Raw genomic sequence first — 23,892 nt, 5'->3', positions numbered from 1 at the left:
ATCTGAACCATCATGAGTAGCATCTATATCAATCTCAAGCTTAGGCTGGGGATGTCCTGTGTGCCTAGAAGCTTCAGATGTTACCCTGGAGGAATCTATCTCATTCTAAGACTCAAAGAAGTCTCACAAATGAAATTCCAAAGAAAATAAACAACCTATAGTCAAGAATAACCAACACACAAAGATGCAAAACTCCATATTCATGAAAGAGACCCACAGGGATTTCAAACAACAGTTATCAGATAGACTAGAAAATGAATGTGCTTAATATATTTTTAAAAAATCAAATATAAGCTTCAAAATATATGTAGGAGATAAGAAACTATGAGGCTTGACAAAGCAAATTTTGAAAATGAGTAAATCTTCTAGCAATAAAAAAGTAATCATTGATTTTTAAAACACAGTGGGGTTAGCAGCAATTAGATCCAGACAAAAAGAGAATTAATGAATTAAGCACGTCATTTGAACAAGGACATTTTGTTGCCTATCCAGAGAAGAAAGACTTTCAAATAAATTGTTCAGTCTCTGACAGTCATCCTAATTTCTACTATTTGTTCCCTTGTCGATTCATCAAGCCTTTACTGATCACCTGCAGGATACTAGATGCCTTGCTTGGCCACAGATTCCAAAACTGAACAAGCCACAGTTTCTGTTCTGTATTAAAGGGGAAAGATCTGTAAACAAGCATGGGACCGAGAGCCAAGAGCCACAGTGGGTGAAAGTTATCTGACTCTAGCCTTTGCTCTTTGGACTAAATAGTACTAGTTCTACAAACATATTTACTGACTAAAGACAGAAATACCTTTTTCTTAAAAAAAAAAAAAAAAAAGTAATGGTTGGTAAAACTATACCTCAGATTAAGTAGTGATAAAAAGAAAAGGAGTTATTTAAAAATTTTTTACTTTGATTAATACATGTGTGTAGTACATAATGATCACATTCACTCCATAATGAAATTGGTACATGTACGTAACACATCTCATTTTTCCCCTCCTTCTCACCCACCTTTTACTTTTCCAACATCATATTCATTTATTTATCCTAGAAGACCTTATAAAGTCAATTATCATATACTATGCACAGATTGGAAACCAGACTAATAGGCTGAAGAACTTATAAAACATGCAAGAAAATTGTACTAAGTCAAGGTATACATTTAGATACATTGTCTGCTCTGAATTACAATAGCTGTTTTTCTTTCTGTCTGTCTTTCTTTCTTTGTTTTTCTTTCTTTCTCTTTTTCCCTATTAATTAGAGTTATTTTCAAATAGATTAAATTATCCCAATTACATTTGAATTAGACACAGCCATTTGAGAATGGCTGAATATCCTTCAGTGAAATAGCTATACCACATGCAGCAACACTCTAAGGGCATTTCTTTCCCAGACAAAAATGACCGCAGTGATTTTTTTCATGTCCTTATGTCTACCCTAATAAATGGAAGTCATTTCTACACAACACTTTCTCCTCAGAAACAAATGTTCTTATATCCTAGTTTACTATATACTGAGGTTTTGCGATCAGTTTACTCTATTTTTCTTCTTTTCTCTACGATTTTTTCCATTCTTCTCACATCTTCAAATGCTGTGACTTGTGTGTTTCTTTGTGTATGTGCTCGGTTTTATTTTTTGCAGACTGCTGCCAAGCTAAGGACCAGTATATTGAACAGTTCAAAGATACTCTGAACACTTCTGTGGCCTCATCAATTGCTGGATTTTTTGCAGAACCAATTCAAGTAGGTATATGAAGCTTAGACATTAATTGAACTCAGCTCTACATGAAAGGAGAGCTTTAATGCACAAATTTTAGGGAATTGTAAAATAATTAAGTGTCCATTGTTGCATCATTTTCCAAATTTAATTCATTTTCTTGGTTCTCTTAAAAAATAAAGTCCTGATTTTAAATTGACCTCCATTTTTACAGATGGATGAAGTTCTCAAGAAAAGGAAATCCTCGTGCTTTGTAGTTGCTTAGCACTTATAATGTTAGGAGTAGTCTTCCTTAAATCTCAGCAAGTCCCCTTATTCTACTTTTTTCTAAAAAAGTAGAATATTCCATTTTCCAGAAGGCCTGGTTGGAACAGTGCTATAGACTGTTTATAAAATCATTTTCATTACTATTACGATAATGACCTGCCTTCTCTCCATTTTTAATGCTGTGAAAGGGTTTGTGCTGATGTTATAGGTCTTGGTTTTGTCTTTTACAGGGTGTGAATGGTGTTGTCCAGTACCCAAAGGGGTTTCTAAAGGAAGCCTTTGAGTTGGTGCGAGACAGGGGAGGCGTGTGTATTGCAGATGAAGTGAGTAGCAATGGAAGGGTGTAATTTAGAGGGTGGGGTCAGGATGAGTACAGAGAAAACCCTACTTATACCCTCTGTGATACTCCAAATGGAAAACAGCAAGTGTTTGAACTCTGAAATGTGACCATAGATTAAGTTAGCTTTTGCTAGTTGGCCAACTGGTTTGTTAGATTACTTGTTCAGTTTAACAAGTACAACATAACCTAATATCCAATTGATGTCTATCAAATAAGTTGCTAACAGGCATCAGTGATGCTACTATTTAATGTGTGTGTGTGTGTGTGTGTGTGTGTGTGCGCGCACACCTGCACACACGCACCTTTTTGGTGTTCATAGCGGGAGCACTGACAAGCCATCAGGAAACTGAACTTCATAGCCAAATGTTCATCTTAATTTGCCAAAATAATATTAACCAATCTGAGAGCAGTTATCTTTCTGACCATGTTTGCCTAGAAATGATATTTTAAAAAATAATAATAATCCAGCTGCTAAATTAGATGAGTGTTGCCATTATTGGTATTGGAAAATAGTTCCCCCAAAATTAAAATCACGAGGTTAAGTTAATAAACATACAATACCCCCAGGGGAAGTACTTTAAAGAGAATAACACCCACTGGCTGTGTAAGCAGTAGACTATGTGTTTAAAAAGAATACACTTACTTATTATTACCCTTCGTATTAAGGTATATCAAAGAATATAGGCTTTTACGTTCTAAGTGTAGCTATGAAGACTAAAAGACCAGAGGAGGATCACCAGGGCCATAGAAGTACAGAATTTACATGTTTCATGCCTGTCCCAGCCCTTCCATCTTTGCCTAAACAGTTTCCCTCACTTAAAAATTCTCTACAGCAGGGCTGGGGATTTAGCTCAGCGGTACAATGCCTGCCTGGCAAGTTTGAGGTCATGAGTTCAATTCTTGGTACCAGAAAAAGAACGAAAAAAACAAAAATTCTCTACAGCTAATATTGATTGAGCTGAGCTCATGGCAGAAACTTTGCATTGCCACCAGTTCATGTGCAGCCAGGTCTCTTTTGCCATGAATGCACTGATGTCCCTGGTGACAGCTCAGGCCGGCTTCCTTCTGCACAGCCGTCCTCTCTCCCAGCCTGCCTGCAAACTGAGCAAAGTCCTCGCTGAGGAAAGTTAATCTGTCTTTTATTTTGCAATAGACAGAAGGAAACAGGAAGATAGATCTTTTGCAAATGGGAAGGGGTCCAAGAAACCAAGGGCAAGGGGAGGAGGGGGACAAGGGGAAATAAAAATATCTAAGACATGTCTTATACATTTACCAAATAACCACAATGAATGTCAACAGTATATGTCATAAACATGACATGATAATAATAATAATAATAATGAAGCTGGGAAAAGGGGACTTAGAGATGGAGAGAGAGGTGGGTTGGGAGGGGAAGGAGATTTGAAAAGAATCAAGATGTGGTCTGTACATGTACCTACTCTAAGGTGAATGTAAACTTCATGCACGAACAAAATAAAATTTTTTTAAGAGAAAGTTAATCTGCTAGTGACAAATAAGAAAACACCATTCAATCATTGTGAAGTTAGCTAAATCAGGGAAGATGGTAAACTTTAGTCTCAAAATCAGAACACAGTAAAACTGCCATAGACTAATTAAAGGGAAGGTAGGCTGAATTCAAAGAAAATATGAATTTCAGAATTTTCTAGGAGATGTGGCTTCAAGACTTTCAAGAACATAATTGGAGAACGAGCTCACACAGGGTAACCTTCAGAACGACTGTCTAATGAATGTGATGTTGACTGCTTTTAGGCACTATGAACATCCAGAGCGCGCCCCCCCCCCAGCCAACCCAGCCACTGTGCCCTCTGGGTATACGCATCACCAAAGACGTTCGGATTTGGACATCTTACAGTGCTCCATTTCTGCCCTATTACACATCCAATGCTATGAAACTTATTCTTCCTGGATGACTAAACATGGGGTAACCTTCTACATCACTTCATGCCTTGTCCAAGGCATTTGATGGTTCACCAATTTTACCCTTTATCTATGGCATTTACATAGATGGAGTGAAAAAAGGAAAACAGGCAGGAAGATAAAATGCATAGATGTTCCTACCTTACCTCATTTGGACCAAATAATCAGTTCTCCCAGAGACCTATCACTAGGGAGCAAGAAACGTAGGATTCAAGCCCACATCTGTCTCTCACCCGTATCTAAACTCTTCCTCTGCATTGGTCACTGTCATCAAAGAATAACCTCTGCAATCTGCTTTTGGTACAACAGCCTAGAGTGAGTAGAGGAAATGACAAAAAGCCTGAGGAAAAAATGTGTTACTTTAATTGCATTTAGAATGAGCTTCAGGTGCCCACACTTATCCCACCCTAGAATGTGTGTATGCACAGTGAGACAGACACGAAGCCAGGAAGAGACCAAAGAACCTTCACCATAAAGGCTCTGGCAGTAAGTTGCATGGAGATGTTTATGAGGCTTTACTCAATTAGATATTTCTGCCACTCCTTCATTCATTCTACAGACCCTGTGTGCACTTTGTATCAAATGCTCTGCTAGGTGTTGTGGACAGATGAGGAATAAGGCACAGTCCCTGCTAGCGAATACGTATGTTGGCGATGACAGTCCATGTGAGAGGCTCTGATGGCAACATGGCTAGACTGCCTTGAGTGGGGGCCTACTGGGCTCAGGAAAACTGTCGTAGACCAGGTGACCATAAACTGGGTTTTCAAAGACAGAAAGTTAGTGAGATGAAGAGGCAAGAAGAGGATCTTCTAGAGGAAAGCATGCACAAAAACTAAGGTCTACTTTCAGTCCAAACCCTGGCAATTTCCAAAGTAGGAAGTTCAACCCTGACTTCAGCACCTCCGCTGGTCATTCTCACAGCACAGTGCTCAGGAGGGGAGGAGCGCACCCAACCCATCTGCACAGGGTGGCGCACTGGACAGACAGCAACTCCTGCTCCTCCCACGGAGACAGAAGCAGCTTCTCCACTTTTTCCCCACTGCCCTGCACACAGGAAACGCTTATTAGGAATGGTTCATCATAATGAACCTTTCATATGCATTATTAAGATCATGCTCATAACAGCCCTGTGATGTACTGAGATTAGTATTTCTGCTTGACAGGTGAATTAACCAAGATGCAGAAGACTTACAGAACAGATCCAAAATCGCAGCAAGCTAGTAAACTGTCTTGGTGCCTAAAGACTTAGACACAGATTGAGGGACAGAACAAGGATGGTGGCGATGACATGGAGGAGAGAAAGGAGGGGGAGGAAGACAAAGAAGAGAGAGAGGACCAGAAGGAGGAGGAAGCTGAGGAAGAGAACAGAGACTCTTGGGCTGGGGTTTCTCTTAAAAGGTTTCCAATGGTTTTGAATCTGTTTTCATCAGGTGCAGACGGGATTTGGAAGGTTGGGCTCTCACTTCTGGGGCTTCCAAACCCATGAAGTTCTACCTGACATCGTCACCATGGCTAAAGGGATTGGTAATGGCTTTCCTATGGCAGCCGTTGTGACCACTCAAGGTAGGACCTGGGCCAGTTTGTGCCTGCCTCTGGGCCTCCTGCATTGGGACTGGTGTAAAGCATGTGGGCTGAAACTCTCAGGGGATGGAGCCGGTGGTGGAAACCACATGATGCATTTCCTAGGCCAATGAGAAAGAGACGCAGTCTGGGGGAAGATGGAGAAAGCAGCCTTTTCTGTAGCCCTTTTCTGTAAAGAAAACTAATTCTCCAATTCTCCAATTAAATTTAGGGTTCCACTACATTGACAAGGGGTAGGAAAATATGCCACAAAACCTACCCTAAAGCTTCCTCCAAAATCATGCTCCTGCAAGAAACACACGGTTATTTAGTCTTACCACAGCAATCACCTATAGGCTCAAGATTTATACTATGTCACTTGGTTAATTCATGTCTCATCAACAAAACAGCCAAGCACATTACATCTCACTTATCCACAACAGTCTATGAAATGACACTAGATCTGTATTTTCCATTTTAGTGAGGTTTTTCAGGGTATTATTATTTAGGAACTATTGATTGTTAAAAATCTTTAGATTATTACATTTGTAGTTCCCACCAGTAGAAGGCATGTATTTGAGCTCCTAAATAATTAAGTGCCTTGTGATAGCTCAGTGTTTTTATTGAATGTTAAAGGTACAAAAATGCATGATACAAGGAAAGTGAAATACAGTAAATAATATAATTCCAAAACACTACGGGTTTATGTTGTAAACATGAGCTTGTTTTCTTTGCACTTCCTTCTTAGTCTTAGGAGTAAGATTCAAAAGAAAAGGTTTAAAAAACCGGGCATGGTGGTACATGCATGTAATCACTCAGGAGGCTGAGGCAGGATTGCCGTGAGTTCCAGGTCAACCGGGACTACATAGACACTGAATTACAAAGAAAGACTGTCTCAAAACAACTCCCCCAAAAAGAAGGTTTAGCTAATTGAAGATTCTGTGTAAATTCTTATATGTCAAATTGTATGGCATTTTCAAATTTACACAACACATTAAAGGTTTTGTGATCAAACTTCTCATTGAGTCAATAAACTCTTTTTCCTTGTCCACTATATTAGCTCAGAGTGGCAGACCAAGATACAGTACCACAGATTGGGGAGTTTATACAGCAGGCACTTATTATCTCACAGACTTTTTTTTTTGTTTGTTTTGTTTTGTTTTTCTCCGGTACCGGGAACCGAACTCACGACCTTGCGCTTGCCAGGCAGGCGCTTTTGCCGCTGAGCTAAATCCCCAGCCCTATCTCACAGACTTTAAGGCTAGAAATCTAAGATCAAGGCACCAGCACAGCGGGTTTCCAGTGATTCTTCCTGATGGCACACAGCCTCCTTCTCATCAGAGCCTCACGCGGCCTTCTCCGTGTATGCACAAGGAAGAGAGAGGTAGAGAGCATGCTGGGGTGTCCTTAATAGCAGGACATCAGCAGTCTTATTGGAGGAAGGCTCCGCCCTTACAATCTCAGTAACATTGGTTACTTCTTTAAAGGCACAATCTCCAAATATAGTCACATTCAGGGTTAGGCTTACCCAGATAAATTTTGAGCACATACAATTCAGTCCCTAACATCCACTCTTAGGTGAGTGAAAAAGGTTGTCTGTAATGCGAATATGTATGCAGTCCCAGTGGTGTGATGGAGGTGATGGGTGGAACGTGTCACTCTATCCACATTTTATTTTCCCCTAGAAATTGCCAAATCGTTGGCTAAATGTGTGCTCCATTTCAACACCTTTGGAGGGAACCCCATGGCCTGTGCCATCGGATCCGCTGTGCTTGAGGTGCGTTCCAGCAGTCACACATCATACATTTCACAAAATTCCTTTTCAAAGCCGCACACATTGTCATGACTCTGTCGTTGTGTTAAAGTGGAGAGTTAATAAGTAATGCATCAACTTCAGTTACACTTGCAGTATTATCTTCCCCCCCTTTAAAGATCTACTTTGGGTAATTGAAACATTGGACAAAAAGTAATCTGTATATATGATCTATATATATAATTACCTTCATATACATGGAAAACATGAGGATTCCCTTAGCCAGGGGACGCCATGGAAAATGTTCTGTTATCTGAGTAGCATTTTATGAATACTTAATAACTCTCTTCCACCTTCCTAGTTTAATTTTGGCCTTGTATTGTGTAAGTGTTTTCCTTCCTTTCTTTTGTTGTGCTGTAATAAATTAAAAGACTAAAGAAAAAATAAGTTATTTGATTACAATGAGGTAATTCAGCTTTATGAACAATTGTTCAGCCCTATTTCATTGATTAAGCATGGTGACAGCCAATTTTTCTGTTTAAAATTTCTACTTTTTAAATGCCCTTGAAAAAATACCATTTGCTTAAGTATGACATATTTCTCAAAGAATGTCCAAAAGGGCAATAACAGTAGTTATTTGTAGCAAGGGAATCTTGCTTGAAGTTGAGGATCAGCAAGAGTCATCCTAGTGGCTATACTTCCATGCTTCCTGATTTTTGAACCATGAACATGATGTACTTATTTCAAAAATAATTAAATTTTAAAGTATTTTAAATAAAAATAAATTAAGGTTGCCTTTGTTAATTACTTATCTTCAAATATGACTAATTCATGAGATGAGATACTGATGGTAAAAATATATCATTTAGCCTGCCAAGTGTGAGATCCTGAGTTCGATTCCCAGCACACAAAAAAATATATTATTTATTTCTTTTTTTTTTTTTTTTTTTTTTTTTTTTTTTCCGTTATCGGGAACCGAACTCACGACCTTGCGCTTGCCAGGCAGGCGCTTTGCCACTGAGCTAAATCCCCAGCCCCATTTATTTCATTTTGTAGACAGTGCCAGCTCTTTTGTTGTTGCTGTTGTTGTTAATTATTATGTCCGCAAAAAAAAAAAAAAAAAAAATTGTTGGGGCTGGGGATTTAGCTCAGCGGCAAAAGCGCCTGCCTGGCAAGCGCAAGGTCGTGAGTTCGGTTCCCGGTACCAGAGAAAAACCAAAAAAAAAAAAAAAAAAAAAAAAAAAATTATTATGTCCGTTGCGTCCAATTTAGAAGGTAGGAAGGGTTTAAGTAAGCCAATAGGTCTTAAAAACATTAAGATTCACCTGGAGTCATGCAAGCATTGTCACCTAATATAAATGCAGTGTATTTTGCATGGCTTATCAAGAGTCACAGGTGTCTTCCGTGAATGGAATTTAAGTGAGAATCCTTTTATATCTTCAGGTGCCCTGCTTTCTCTGGGCACTAAAAGAGGTCAGCTTGGCTAAAGAGGCCAGGCTCCAAGCTAAGGTCCCTGGGCTGCGAAAGCCTGTGTCGGGTTGAAGGCTACTAAACAAAATCACCACCCCACAGGAAGGAAATGTTCTTTCCTCAGAACGCTTGTCATTTTTAGATCTGTATCTTAGTCCTCAGCAAAGCCTGGAAATAATGAATTACTAAAATGTGTGCTACTGACAATGCTTAGACACACCTCATATTTTTTCCTAAATTTGTACTCACTCCTGAAAGGAGGAGGTATCCGGAGGAAACATCTTTTCTTGCAAGACTTTATCCTTTACACAAAAATCTTTTTCTAGCTCATGGTGTATGTACACTAGACTTTGTTCTGGTTTCTGTTTGTCTGATTGTCTTAGTTACTTGTCTCTTATTGCTGAGACAAAATGCCTGACGCCCAAAATTAAGGAAGGAAAGGTTTACTTAGCTCACAGTTTGTGGAGGTTTCAGTCTGTAATCAGCTGGCTCCAAGGCAGGGTGGCAGGGCACAGGGGCAACAGCTCAAGGAGGGAGAGGCCAGCAAAAGCAGCAAGAGCAAAAATGGGAGAAAACAAGCCTGTTTCCCTCCCTTATATTGTAAGCAGCCCCCCACCCAGGGTGGGTGCAGCACTCACACCATCTCCATGCCTTCCTCTTGCACAGGATGAGGATGTTTACAAAGTCAGGATCCTGGCTCCCTGCTGAGTCATTTAGTTAAACTTCTAAATTTCTCAAGTTGACACAGTGTATTAACCATTACCCTGATTAAGGTATTAGGAAGACAATGAAAGCTGGACATGGTGGCATATGCCTATAATCCCCAGCACTTTGGGAGCCTCGGGCAGAAGGAACACAAGATTGAGCTCAGGCCTGGGTAACTTAGTGAGACCTTGTCTCAAAATAAAAATAAATAAATATAAAACAGGACTGGGTATGTAGCTCGCTATGTAGGTTCTAGGATCAATCTCACATGCTGCAAAAAGAAAAAAAACATCATGGACATGTATCTCTGAGTTTCTCAGTCATTCTTAGAACTTTTGCCATTGGTGCTCTCCCTCAACAGGTGATTAAAGAAGAAAAAGCACAAGAAACCAGTCAAGAAGTTGGTACCTACATGTTACTGAAGCTTGCTGAGCTGCGGGATGAGTTTGACATTGTTGGAGATGTCCGAGGCAAAGGCCTCATGATCGGGATCGAAATGGTGCAGGATAAGGTAGGTCCTGATCCAGTGCTCTCTCAGTGGCTGCTCAGGGTCAGTAGGAGTTAGTGTGGGAAGCATCAGCTCAAAGCATGCTTCATTCATTTTCAGGGAGGAAGTATCTGCAGACAGCAAGGCTTGGCAAGGCCCTTGTGAGATGAGTAGGGAGGAATGAGTATGAAGAAAACGTTAGTAGCTCATGGGGAATTCTGAGAGGTGGGGGGAACTGGAACTTGGAAAGGAGAGCTGGTATTGCTCTTACCAGAGTAGGTAAAGACTATGGGCAATGAATGAATATTTGGAAATATGTGGAACGGAAGAAGTTATCTGGGAAAGCTGGTGGAGAGAGCTAGCGGAAATAAAGAAAAAAAAAAGAAAAATAAAGAAAAAAAGGAAAAAGGAGAAAGTCATGGGAAAGTTTGGGGTGAGAATGTTAAAAATGTATTGGGTTTTATACTTATTTGACTGACTGATCGGTCGGTTGTTTCTCAATGGTTTCAATCTCCTGAGTAACCAGGGAAGAATGTACCCCCTGAGATCCTGAACTCAATATGACAGCAATGAATTTAGCATCATTCTTCCCAAGAGCACTGATTCTGTTTCTCACCCTCTGCCCCTCTCCTCACCCCCAGCCTGAATACTACAAAATAACCTGTGACTCCTCTGGGGACCTTCTTGGCCTCATTACTCAAATCCTCACACTGCTTGTCTGTTTCTGTTGCTGCTGACCCTGGAGTCCCTGCCAGTAGGAAATCAGACCTTTCCACCAGAGAAGCAGAAATCTTGGCATAGAGAAGAGTCCCTGGGCCAACCTCATATCCCTAATTTCTCTTCACAGGATCCACTGTACCTTGACTAATTTCTTGCTACATATTTGGTCTTACCATACTATTGTACAGGGATTAGTGCTCAATTGTTTTACTATTCAGGCCAGACCATGGATATAAAACTCTTCCATGAATGCCATATGGCGAAGCCAGTACAAAGCTGGCTGAATTAAATAAGATATGAAAGCTAAGGGAAGACAACAGGAAAACAAACAAAGAATAAATGAGATGAAGCGCATAGCTCCTAAGCTGCCCTATCCAGATCTTCAGCTATGGTCCAGTACAAGGTTACTTTAAAAGCATATCCCAGTCCCCACCCCAGGAGCACCCTCAAGATTATCTACACTCCTCAAAGGCAAGAATTCAGAGATGGTAATTCAGTGGGAGAGGAGGGGTGGGGCTGTTCCAAACACAACTTCTACACGGTTGAAGTCATACAAACAAAGATGTTCATCAGAACTTTGTCCTAGCAAAACAACAGAATCTTCCCAAAAGACTACTGATATTGAAAAATTTAAATTATAGTGCATCCCTACTACCACGGCATAGATATGGAGAGATGTTCAAACTACGTGGTAGAAAAATAAAACAGGTTATAAAGCAGTATCTACGGAATGAGCTCTTTTTCTCTTGTTTTGCTGTATCACATAAGCATGGGCTCCGGTTTGCATCCCTGTTTTTCCAGTCCCCAGTTCTACTCACTGTCGCCTCGATACCATTCATTCTCTTAAGCCCAACTGTCGACTTGTCCTCCAGCATGGAGTAGCACCCTCCTCTCTGTCTCTACGTACCCAGGCCCAGTTCCGCATCACACCTGTTCTTAAAAGCTTACCTTTGCCTCTCCCCATGCAGGGGCCCTGCCCTGCCCTTCAGAGAATTCCTTATGTACTCACTGTCCAAGGAGCTCCTTTAGAAAGATCTCTTCCACTCTGTTAGTTCTGGCTGCTGTAACAAAGGTCCTTAGATTGTGTATGTTATACATGACAGAAATGTATTCGTCACAACTCTGGAGGCCGAAAATTCAACATCATGAGGGAGAAGGGAGCTCTCTGGGCTTTTGTAAGGCAACTCATTCCATTCGTGAAGGTTCCATCCTCATGACTGAAACTGAGAGGGATGTGGTAGGGTCAGGGAGTAGAAATACTCAGTCTAAGGCATCTACCATGCATTTATTGTCTCAGTTTTTTAATGTGTGAATAACCTATTTTCCTAAATAATTTGTATGCTCTTGAGGTCAGAAAGCAAACAGTGCTTTGTTTTTTGTGTATTGGTTTCACATCCCTGCAACACTTCAGGCTGCATTTATGTAATTACAGCATCCAGAACTTTGCAATGGTGCTGTCTAGCATAACCCAAGATAAACATCCCCATATGCTATAAGTGAGGATGTAAATTGGTACGACCCTTTGGACAGCACTTTGTGTCTATCAAAATTGGAAATGTCTATACCTTTTGACCTTACAGTTCCACTGCTAGAAATGTGTCCTAAAAAATACTCAGAAATACATATAAAGATATATATGAACAGGAATGTCGGCTGCATTATTTATAGTCATAAAAAATTGGAAATAAATCTAGATGTTCGGTAATAGGAGATGGAAAAATTACTGGCAAATAACAAAATATGAGGCCATCTTTAAGGAAACTATGTAGAGAAATATACTCTCATGGAAAGATGTCCAAGATATAGCACAATAGACCCTCGAAATTCATGAGGGCTATGTTCCTACAGCACCCGTGAATTGTGAAAAACTGCAAATTTCAGATATGGCCAGATAATACCTCTAGCGCCTATTTTTATGGTTTACACACTACATGTGCTATGTCTTCCACAGTTATGTAATTTAATTTAATAAAATAATAAAATGTATTAATAAAGCCTTACAAGGTGCAGAGCATTTTGGTAGCATCTCCGGGATCTCAGACCAAGAACTGTGGAGATAGCTACAGCACAGCAACCTGTTATGATGTGGAGATGCTGGTGCATCCGCAGAGATGGGTTACAGGCAGCAGCCGATTAACAGCAGGGAGAACTGAGTAACGCTCTCGGATTAGCTACTTGAAAACCTCCTACCAAAAAGCAATTGTGGAGGATTTATGCGGTCTCTGTGAAATTCTAGGGGTTTCCTCAAACAATTATTAGTTAGGTTCTAAGGAAATATCTGAGAACAACTGAGTCCACAAACTCTGAATTGCAATGGCAAGTAGAAACACTGAAGGAACACCCAAGGTTTGAAGGCAGATTTATTTACATAGACGGGCACTGGTCGAGATCCTTCCCCAAATATAAGGCCATGATCTCTGTTGGTCTAGGGCTTCTATGAGATAAGCAAGCAGGAAGTACAGAGGCAGAATGGCTTGCCAATCGGGAATTGACTTATACAAGAGCCATCATAGTGACCAGCTTCCCATTACAGTGACCAGCCATTTCTAAGAGATAGGTGCAACCAGAACTGGAATAGGAGCTATTACCTGGGTGACTAAGAAACTGAAGCATACTGATTGGAGTTGGTGGGGGGTCTGCTTCAGAACCACGACTCCATGGGGTTATACTGTATAAATTATTGAAAGAAACCTGCAGAACATTATAAAGTAGGTGTAATACTTTTATGCTTATACATAAAATGTCTTCATGCACACAAAAGTGCTCAGATCATACCGACTTATCAGCAGCAGGTACCCCTAGGCATAAAATGGAAGGAGGGGAAATTTTTCATTGTTACTTGATGAACTTTCATATCATTTAACTTTTTCAGTAGTCATACATTATTTTAAAATTGTTTAAATGTAGATTTACCAAAAAAATCCAAAAAGATTAATATAAAGCTACAATACATGCCCAACAAGACGTTTAATTACTAATGAGGGGCTGGAGATTTAGCTCAGCGGCAAAGCGCTTGCCTGGCAAGCGCAAGGTCGTGAGTTCGGTTCCCGGTACCGGAGAAAAACCAAAAAAAAAAAAAAATTACTAATGTGTCCACTTCATTATCAAGCAGTTGGGATGCAGGGGTGAACATGGGCCCTGAGCAGGATGCCCTGTGGCTTTGCCTCGTTCAGTTTCCAGTCTATGTGGGATGCAGACAAAATGTTCAATTACTCATAGCATTTGAAGTGAGAATGGAATAAAATGGGCAAGAAAACATGGACGATGCTGGCCCAAACCAGCACTGGGGTGAGGCCAGACTCTACCTGTTCAGATCTGTAAAGCTGGGGGAGCCTCTCACCAATTCATCCTCCCCTCAGGAAACCCCTTCCAGTGGCCCTCCCCCCCCACCTCTGGTCCCTCTAATCACATTTAACTTGTTTCTAGTTCTCACAGTTCAGCCCTAAATTATTTTAGTCTTCTTTCTCCAGTAGAGGAGAACTTTAGGAGCAAGCAGGGTTCATGATGGGCTTCTGAGGTCAGTGAGAGGATCCACATCTCCTCCTCCATCCCAACCCCAGGTCCGCTTTTATTTCATGGTCTGAAAGTTGGAATGTTACTTTCCTTATCACAAAGCTTTAAGACACAGAGAAAAGCATCCTTAGGAAGCCCAGTCACACCGTGCTGTCAGACACCAATGCCTTACAAAGAATGGAGGATTTGGGAGCGAGTTGAAAGGCTGGTAGGAAGAGCAGAGTGGATGACAGATCCCGGAGGGAAAGTGTACAGGAACCTGGAGGGAAAAAGGGAGCTCAGTGCCTTGGAGAAAACTGTGCAGAGGCTGAGCCATGGGTAAGAATCATGTCTGAAGCCTAAACTCAGAGAACCAGGCCCAGGGCTGATGCTGCCCTACTGGTCTACAGAGGGAAGAGGGGAGACGTGGGCAGCAGCAGTCCTGAGGGCTCTTGGAAGGAGGATCTTTAAAATATAGATCCTAAGGGCTATTCCAAATACTTTCATTTGGTTAACATGGGTCCCAAATATTTGTACTGTGAAAGGTTTCCGGGAAATGTAGGTACAGTCAGACTTGAAACAGCTTCGTTAGTGCAAGGTGTTTGTGCTCATAGACTGAAATGGTGGGGCTCAGCCCAATGTCCCCGACAAGTACTGGCATGGCTGAGCCCTCCGGTGGGGGAGCTATATCAGCCACGTAGAGATCTGACAGAGCCTCTTGCCTCCTGACCCTGTGGGATGAAGTTTTGGGAGAGACAGAGCAGATTTCACAAGCAGAGAACATGAGGCCCGCTCCCAGCAGTGGCCCAGGAGAATCCTGGGCTGCTTGTGCTATTGCTGAGTCAGTCCCTGAACTTTGAAGTGGGCTTTGTACATGGTCAGAGCACCATGAAGAGTTGAGGAGAATTTCAATACAAATAAAACAGACTCCGAATCATCTAGTGAGAACCAAACTCCCAAGGTAGCCACTAGCAAAGCCAAGATTCCCTGACTGTACCCATGGAACTACATTTTGTCTTTGGAGATTTGGGAGGAAGTGGAATAAAAACAAGTATGTTTAAGAATACCCTCCAAAGAGTTCGTCCAGCAATTCACAGCTTTATTTAATTTCCAGAACATGGACTGCTTGAATTTTGGTTTGGTGGGATTTTTCTCTCCTTGTTGGGAAATAATTCCTCTAACCACTCAGGCGCCAAGTAGAAAAAAAAATTTTTAAATGCATTCACAGATGAGCCGCCGGCCTCTTCCTCGTGAAGAAGTAAATCAAATCCATGAGGACTGCAAAGACATGGGGCTCTTGTTGGGCAGAGGTGGCATTTTTTCTCAGGTAAGAGAAAAAAAGATGGGCGTCTAACCTAGCACTTTAAATTGGTGCCTTCCTGATGAGTTGGTGCGGGCGGCTTTGCTTCACTGATTGCGCTAGGGCAGTTCGCCCACTTCTAGGAAAGTGTTTGGGTACTTTTTTTTTTTTTAAAGGGCAGTGAAACCGTCTGGGCACTAGGGGGAGCTATGGTAAAATGATTTGAGTAGCTCAGCTCTGTAGGAGAAAGATAATACAGGTGTATATACAGTGTACCGCCAAACCAAACGATTTACGTACAGTACGTTTGACTAAATGGATCATAAAAGTTATGCAATAAAAAAATTTGTCTCATTTCTGAATGCAATCATTCCTGTTAAAGCACTGTTAAGCAATCTCAGCCATTCTTAACTGTGCCCTGACTCAGACTCTGTGAATCTGCTCAACGTAAGTCATTGTTGCGGTGCGGAGCAACCTCACAGTCCCGGAAGGCCCAGCCGACCCTCTCAGGAGAGGCGGTGGTCATCCTGGGTGTGGCCTCGAGATCGGCCACTCCTACCCTTCTCTGTCGAAGATTCAGACAGGAGCTGTCCCTGCTCCCCTCCGAGAAAAGCCAACTCGTGCTCCGCAGCCAGGACTTGAACTCCCCGCACCTGCGGGCAAAGGAGGGTCCTGCTCTGAGAAACGGGACTTGCCCCTAAATCTTTCAAGCCGTCTAGCACCTCCACGGGGACAGGCTCCAGGGCAAATGTTGAGGAGTGAGGGTAACTTCTGCACTTCTTCAAACCGTTCTTGTCCATTATCAACTTTCGTGCCCGTTTTTTAACATTTTTTTAAAAACGTTATACACAATAATTGTACATACTTATGGAGTAGTGCGTGACATACATAGATATCTATATCTATATAGTGTAATGTCCAAGTTAAGGCAAGCATATCTATCTCTTCAGCATTTCTTTGTGGTGAGAATATTCAAAATCTTTTACGTTTCTGAAATATGTACTGCAGTATTCTCTACATTCACCTACTGTGCAATACCACAGCAGAACTTCTGTCTAACTGCCATTTAATATTTTCACCAAGTTAAACACTCCTCCTTCCGTTTTCTTCTGTACTCCCTGCCTCTCATGATTTCTATGGATATGAAATATCCAGTTCTTGCCTCATACTTCTCAGAGAAAATTGAACCAATCAAGCAAGCTCTATAAATATTTAATATATAAAGTCTATAAATATTTTTGAACCAATCAAATCACATAATTATTAAAATCTCAGATATACAAGTCATACAGACAGGAAACAGTTGTTCACTTGCTTAGCTACTATGACTTGGCAAACACTAATTATAAGTGCTAAGCAGCAAATGGTACGCTAGGAATTGAAAGTACAATGATAAATAAAATCTGGTCCCTCCACAGAGTAGATGAAAGAGGAAAAATAATAAATGGGAAATTATAGTACAATGTAGTAAGTTCATTTATAAGTATAAAAAGAGGTGTTACAGGAGGAGAGAGAATGCATGGTGAGGCCATCCTTCCTGGTTAGCAGAACCTTAACCAGTGACACAGAGAGTTGAAGCACACATAGAAACACGGCGGGGTGCAAATGACTGCACACAGCGCAGGTTGGTGTGGCTGGGGGCAGTGAGTGGATCCAGTCAGAAGCCCTTTCCGCTTGTCAGGTACTGTGCTCAACACTTTGCATGTACATACTGACTCATTTAACGCCCTCAACAAGCCTAGGAAGTAAGTACTGCCATTGTCCTTATTTTATAAAATAGGCACAGAGAAGTCAAGTAAATTGGCCAATTTACATAGCTAGTACGTGGCAAATCAAGACTCAGACTCAGGCAGTCTGGTTTCTGAATCTGTCCTCTGAAAAGGATGAACCTAAGGGAACCAGCCTGAGGGCAGCGAGTCCGAGTGCGCGTGGGGAGAGGATGCTGTTTGAACTCGAGCAATTGTAGTGAGGACAGAGGAGCTGCTCCGAGGATAAGTTTGGCAGTAAAGTGCACAGGACTTGGGTATGAAGAGTGAGAGAGTCAAGGACAAATCCCTTATGTTTGACTTGGTTTAAGGTAAACACGAATGAGTTCATCCCTGAACATGCTCCATTTGAGGGGCGTGTGAACATCTGGTTCTGTATTCAAGTGTGCAGCTTGGGGAAAGGGCTAAGGTGAAGCTTGGTGGTTGGATCAGCACAAAGGTGGTCAGATGAAGGCTTCTCAGGGGAAGCCTGGAGACTCGCTGAGACGCACAGTGATGGCAGAAACCTACATAACAGTAACATTTAGTGGGAGAAAGAGAAGGTGCCCAGGGGAAGTGGAAAAGGATACTCAGGCGAGGGGAGCTAGAAGAATGTGGCATTCTGGAAGAGGGACAATGAGAGGTTCAGGAAGAAGGAAGGTCCAGTGCCGAGCATGGCAGAGAAGACCAGGAAGCTAAAGGGCTGAGAAATGCACACCTTGCAGGTCACTTAGGATAGTGGTGTCAGAATGGTGACAGAAAACTATACTACACCATAGTACTGTAAACTGTATGACTACGGAAACTGCGATGTCAAGCAGGGAAGGGTAGAGTGAAAAATATTAGCCAGTGAACATCTACCTGTCTTTTTAATGTTTGGATAAAAGCAAGATAGCAATTGCACGGCAGCTAGGAGGAGCCAGGGGTTTGCACAGCTTCTTGTTTGGTGTGGTTTGGATTTGGATCATGAGACTGTTAAACCTACTTGTGTGTAGGCTGAGGGGAAGCTGAAAAACAGTTAAGGTGCAAGAGAGCACAAGGCTGTTACCCAGAGTGACTGTGATGGGAGTATCTGGGGTTAAGGGCACAAGTGGGCAATTCGTAGTTGAGTAGGAAAGACAGCTCTGAGCCTTTGGGGAAGGGTATAAGAATGGAATGAACATTTTCATAGAAATATATTGTCGTATTTGATTCTCCCATGATCAGCTGCCCTGTTTTCCTCTGTCCCGCAGACCTTCCGCATTGTGCCCCCGATGTGTGTCACTAAACCCGAAGCTGACTTTGCAGTGGAAGTATTGCGTTCTGCCTTAAGCCAATACTTGGAGAGAAGAGCTAAGTAAATGTTTGGAAACAATAAATCACAAGTCTCAAGAATGTCCTACTTATGTGAAAGGATGAATTTGACGGATTTCAAAACCACTGATACTTGAGTGAAGCCTGCAGCTCTCCAGGGTAGTGGTTCAAGACACTATTGACTGCCTTTCCACCATGTTTTTAACAGAGCCCCTGTTCACATGAGAACCCCTTCTGGGAAAGGATCTTTATCTTTCGCTTGCAGAAGAAAACCCAATTAGTCTAGTGTAATTATGGCAATCTGATTTTTCTTTGCATTAATCACTGTACAAATGTATTTGTGGCATTTTTTTGGTGAATGACTCCTAAAGGAAAAATCTTTCAATGGAGGTCCCTTGAGGAAAAGGTTTCTTTACCTTCCACTCTGCAGGTCAGGAAGGTATCTTCTTGTTGCACTGAAAACATCATATGTCAAGATGGGATGCCTGGAACCACATTAGCTCTCTGGGGAACGTGAAGATTCAGCCTATTTGCTGAACTCAGAAGATGGATCAGCCGCAGTACTTAGTGATATCAGCGAACCTCTGACGACCAATTCTGGAACCACCCTGCCTCTAGGCTACTTGAGATACGGTAATAAATTCATATTATTGTATTTCCCTTTTCTGATTTAAGTTTTGCTTTATTGTGGGCAAAAACATCCTATGAAATGATGCGTGAAATACTTTAGGACAATAACAACTTCCCCACCTTGACTTTCATAAACATCTATCACAGCCTTCCTTTCTTCTCTCTCCCCATTGCTGTTACCTCACCCTGACCCAAATCCTCAGGCTCTTTCTCAAGTTCAGAACTTCCCATACTTTAGTTATTATAATAAAAAGTCAGAGATTTTCTCCCATATATGTGTACCACTTGTCTTAGAACTTACAACACTTTTCTTAACTTGATTTTTTACTTAGATGTATTTAAGAGTGTACTGTCTACAATAACAATAATTAGATATCAGTACCACTTTTTGTAAATAGAAGGCCACCATGAAAAAAAAAGAGTGAATACAAGCAACACAACCCATTTCTATTTGAAAGCTGTTCTTTGTCAAAAAAGGAGGTCAGAGAGTGAGGCATGTTAAAAATACTCTGGCAAACTGAGGCCTTCTCCTGAACACAAATAGAGAACAGAAAGAGAAATAACTTTCTTAGCATGTGATTGGATATTTATTTAAAGCTGTGTCCTGGTTTGAAGCCACATCCTAATGGTATGCCCTGCTGAAGTTTCTGTTCTACTAACACATCATAGCCAGGCTTATTTCTATCAGGCACTGGCTTAAACATTGTATTCCCTAGCACAAAACTTGCCAGTAGCTCCCCACTGTCTCTTGGATATGGTCAAAACCCCTTTAACAAGAAGTTCAATATCCAAATACAGTAAACATTCAGATATGTTCCATCTACAAAAAGGCCACTGGACTCAGCCAAATAGTTTAAATTCTACTCAGTTCTACTTAATTTGCTACAAGTGGCCATGAGCTAGACTTTTCATTCCTCCTTAAGCTCAAGTTTGTTCCATTATTTGTCCTTCCTACCTCCTAGAGTTGTCCTGGGAATCAAATGAGTCAGTGGATGTAAAAGTTCTTTGCAAATTGGTAAATCATACAAAAAAGAAATGCTTTCCCTTCTGGCTACAATTCTCCTCCCTTCACTACAGAACGTTTCCCAAGAGCAGTTTTCGTGCTCCATTTATACTTCATCTCCCATCCAAACCACTGTCACTAGGATCTTATTCTTGCCTCAGTCCTTGGAAATTTTGCTTTCTCGAAAGGCCACTGATGATTTCTTCATGATAAAAAAAATGTCCTCTTTGAAATTCTTTGCCATGTGACCGTTTCTTCTTGAATAATATCCTCCTTGGCTTCTGCAATATGATCCTTCTATCTCCGGTGGCTCTTTCTCAGCATCTTTCCTGGCACCTCCTCAAATTCCAGGTTCTGTCCTGAGCTGTCTTTCCTTTCATGTTACCCTCTCTCCCACTCAGCAACCCTGCCCCCTTCTGCAGTTTCACCTACCTGAACTCCGCTGATGGTTTCTCGATACTTATCTTTAATTCCAACCCTTTTCTCAGCTCCAAGCCCAAAATTATAATTCTCTGGAAGCTTCCATTTGGATGCCCAAGGACATTTTGAATTCAACAGACTTAACACAAAACTTACTATGTTTCTTTCCTCATAGAACTCCTCTTTTATTTATGGGATGTTTTTTATCTCAAGCTCATCATTCTCGGTCATTTTTTTCTTCATCATTATTATTTTGCCTGTCATTTGACCAAGTTTCAGAAATACTTTCTCCAGCATCACTTTTCCACTGTGGCACATTTATACCTACACTACCTTAATTTAAGCTGCCATCTCTACTATTTAATCTGCCTCCTGATATCCTTTTAAATCCATCTTCTCGTTTCAAAGTCACTCACATAAGACATAAATATGATCATGTCTCTTGTCTCCTGGAGTTCTGGGTTCCCCACTGCCCATAAAACAAAGTCCAAACTCCAACTACTGTGGTATTCCAGAGCTTTCACTCTTCGTCCCCAAACCATCTTATTGACACCAAGATATCCCTTGGGAGTGAGAAACTAACAAGGTACCCTTGTTAGGTCTATACAAGATTCGGTAGTTCTCAGAAATCCACAAGGAATATGCCGTATTAATTTATTTGACAATTAAGTCCTTGGATACTAAATCTTTATTTCCACTATCTTTTCATATCATTCACCTTGATTTTTTATTTCTATAATTTACTGGAGTGTTCTTCCTCTCTTCTTCCTCAGTGGAAATTATAGGGTCAACAGGGTTGTAATCATTGATACATCGTATCAACTGGAGCATCTAGAAGCTTAAGTAAGTAACTCAGCAAGGGGCCAAGGTCCTCCTTTGTAAATATCCTGAGCCTGTGCAAAAGGAGCACAGGGAGACAGTGTGAGTGCTGCACCCACTTGAGGGCAGGTAGCCTGCGCACAACATAAGGGAGGAAAAGAGGCTTGTTCTCCCCCTTCTGCTCTTGTTGCTTTTGCTGGCTTCTCCCACCTTGAAGTATTGCCCCTGTGCCATGTCACCTTGCCTTGGAGCCGGCTGATTATGGACTGAAACCTCCATAAATTGTGAGCTGAGTAAACCTTTCCTTCCTTAATTTTGGACGCCAAGTATTTTGTCTCAGCAATGACAAAAGTAACGAACACAAGGGTTGAACAAGAAAACCAACACAACTTAGTGATTCTTCAAAGCCCTCCCACTTCCAACATTCTTTTTCTTCTTGATAAAAAAAAGGAAGAACATGAAAAATAAAGTCGATGATAGTCCATTAGGAATTTCATAATATATGAAGAAGAAACAATAAAAATGCAAATTTAAAGCCACCAGTAAAACACACACACACACACACACACACACAGTACTTTTGCATGCTCAGGCCAAGTACAGGGTGTAGTAAAGGGCACCCTCCCCTAGAAAAAGGAGAGAAAGGCATTTAGTTGTCAGATAAATTCACACAGCATATTCCTTGTGGTTTTCTGAGAACTACAGAATCTTGTATATACCTAAGAAGTATATACAGTCTCTCATTTCCAAGGGATATGTCAAAGTTTTCTTAGCCTATTTTCTGTCACTCTGACAGAACTCCTGAGACTGGATAATTTATATAGAATGGAGGTTGATTTGAGTTTTTAATTCTGGAGGCTGGAAAGTGCAAAATCAGGCATCTGGCTCAACTCCCGGTGGAAACCCAAGGGTACGTGGACGCATCCAGAAGAGAAAGCATTTGGTGTACCACAGTCTACTCTCTCAGTAACTAACTCAGCACAACATGCGGGAGGACTCACTCACAAGTGAGAAGCATTAATCCATTCATGAGGGCTCCGCCCTCGTTACACTAACACCTCCCATAGCCCCCACCTCCCAACACTGCCACACTGGGGTCCCAGCTTCAACGTGAATTTGGTGGAGACAAAACCTATTCAAACCATCACACAAAGTTAGCAGCAAAATTTCCAAAGGTAGCCATGAACTAGGTCTCATTTCTGGACTTTGAATTGTGTGTGACTCTACCCAAGCTCCTGCTGATCAGAGTAAGCCCCATCTCTTTCCTAATGGGCAGTGGAGGGGCTGAAGATGAGCAAGCCTCAGAAGCACAGGAGCTGGGAGGGCACAGCTCGGGGCTTAGAGCATGGGTGGTGGCTCATTCCTCCGGTGGTTTGTAAACATGCAGGATTCTTCTTCCTTTCCATGTGGCATCGTGGGAAGGAGTTTAGCATCACCATTTTTCTCCCTTCCATTTTCTGCACTACCCGCAGGAGGTGGGAGATCAGCCAGCTTACATAAGGCAAGGAGCCCACATTCTTGCCAACCTCTTTTTTATTTCCTTTCTTGTTAAAATGGCCTAAAATGAAGATAATGAACACTTAGCTCAAGTAAACTTTTTCCACACAGGCAGCATATTGACAGTTAATCATGTGATTCAAATATAGCATTAAAATGTTGGCAGGTCTTGTGGTTTGTGGGTTTTTTGCAAGGGGAACAATATAATATAGGACACATATTTTATAAGATTTATGAAAAAAAAAGATAATTTATAATAGTTACCCAAAGGATCATATACAAGGGAGTGCAGGAAATCTGTCCACACACTAAAGACCCAAGAATCTAGCTGAAGGCCTGGATCCCATGATAATGTCCTACATGAGCCCAGCTGAAGACCTAGAGCTCATAACAATGCCTCCTATGAGTCCAACAGGAGTCCTAGAGCTCATAACAATATTTCATGCAGGCCTGTTTCATGGATCTGTGCTCCAAAGGCCCAAAGGTCAGTGGTGGAATCCAGAAAGTCTGTGCCAGCAGGATGAAGGACCTGTGGTAGCAGACAGGGATCTACACTGGAGCCAGGAAGTAATGCTCAAAAATAAGAACCAAAGCTCCCCTGAAAAGTACCACAGCCATCCTCAGTGACAGTGAGGACCCAGGCTCCTCCAATACTGAAAACAGCTGAGTTCCCATCAGGAAAGCTAATGCAGCAAGCTTCTCCAGGAGACTGGCAGTGCACTATCTTCCACTTTGGAGCCAGG

The 23,892-nt window shown here is 41.5% G+C and overlaps 1 protein-coding gene across 1 annotated transcript in view; it reads left to right on the top strand.

Annotated features, from left to right (window-relative positions):
- The window catches only part of Agxt2 (alanine--glyoxylate aminotransferase 2), a 40,229-nt gene extending 20,548 nt beyond the window's left edge, over window positions 1-19,681 (top strand). The window contains exons 8-14 of the mRNA XM_005386191.1: window positions 1,636-1,736; window positions 2,208-2,300; window positions 5,686-5,818; window positions 7,501-7,592; window positions 10,105-10,254; window positions 15,671-15,769; window positions 18,720-19,681. Of these exons, the coding sequence (XP_005386248.1) occupies window positions 1,636-1,736; window positions 2,208-2,300; window positions 5,686-5,818; window positions 7,501-7,592; window positions 10,105-10,254; window positions 15,671-15,769; window positions 18,720-18,827 (776 nt within the window). The 3' untranslated portion in view covers window positions 18,828-19,681. The remainder of the gene's footprint in view (window positions 1-1,635; window positions 1,737-2,207; window positions 2,301-5,685; window positions 5,819-7,500; window positions 7,593-10,104; window positions 10,255-15,670; window positions 15,770-18,719) is intronic.
- The last annotated feature ends 4,211 nt before the right edge of the window (window positions 19,682-23,892 follow it).

The sequence above is a fragment of the Chinchilla lanigera genome, unplaced genomic scaffold, assembly GCF_000276665.1.
Source record: "Chinchilla lanigera isolate Chin_1 unplaced genomic scaffold, ChiLan1.0 scaffold00025, whole genome shotgun sequence".
Lineage (NCBI taxonomy): Eukaryota > Metazoa > Chordata > Mammalia > Rodentia > Chinchillidae > Chinchilla > Chinchilla lanigera.
The sequence above is the reverse complement of the archived record's forward strand: the minus strand, read 5'-3'. Positions and strand labels throughout refer to the sequence as shown.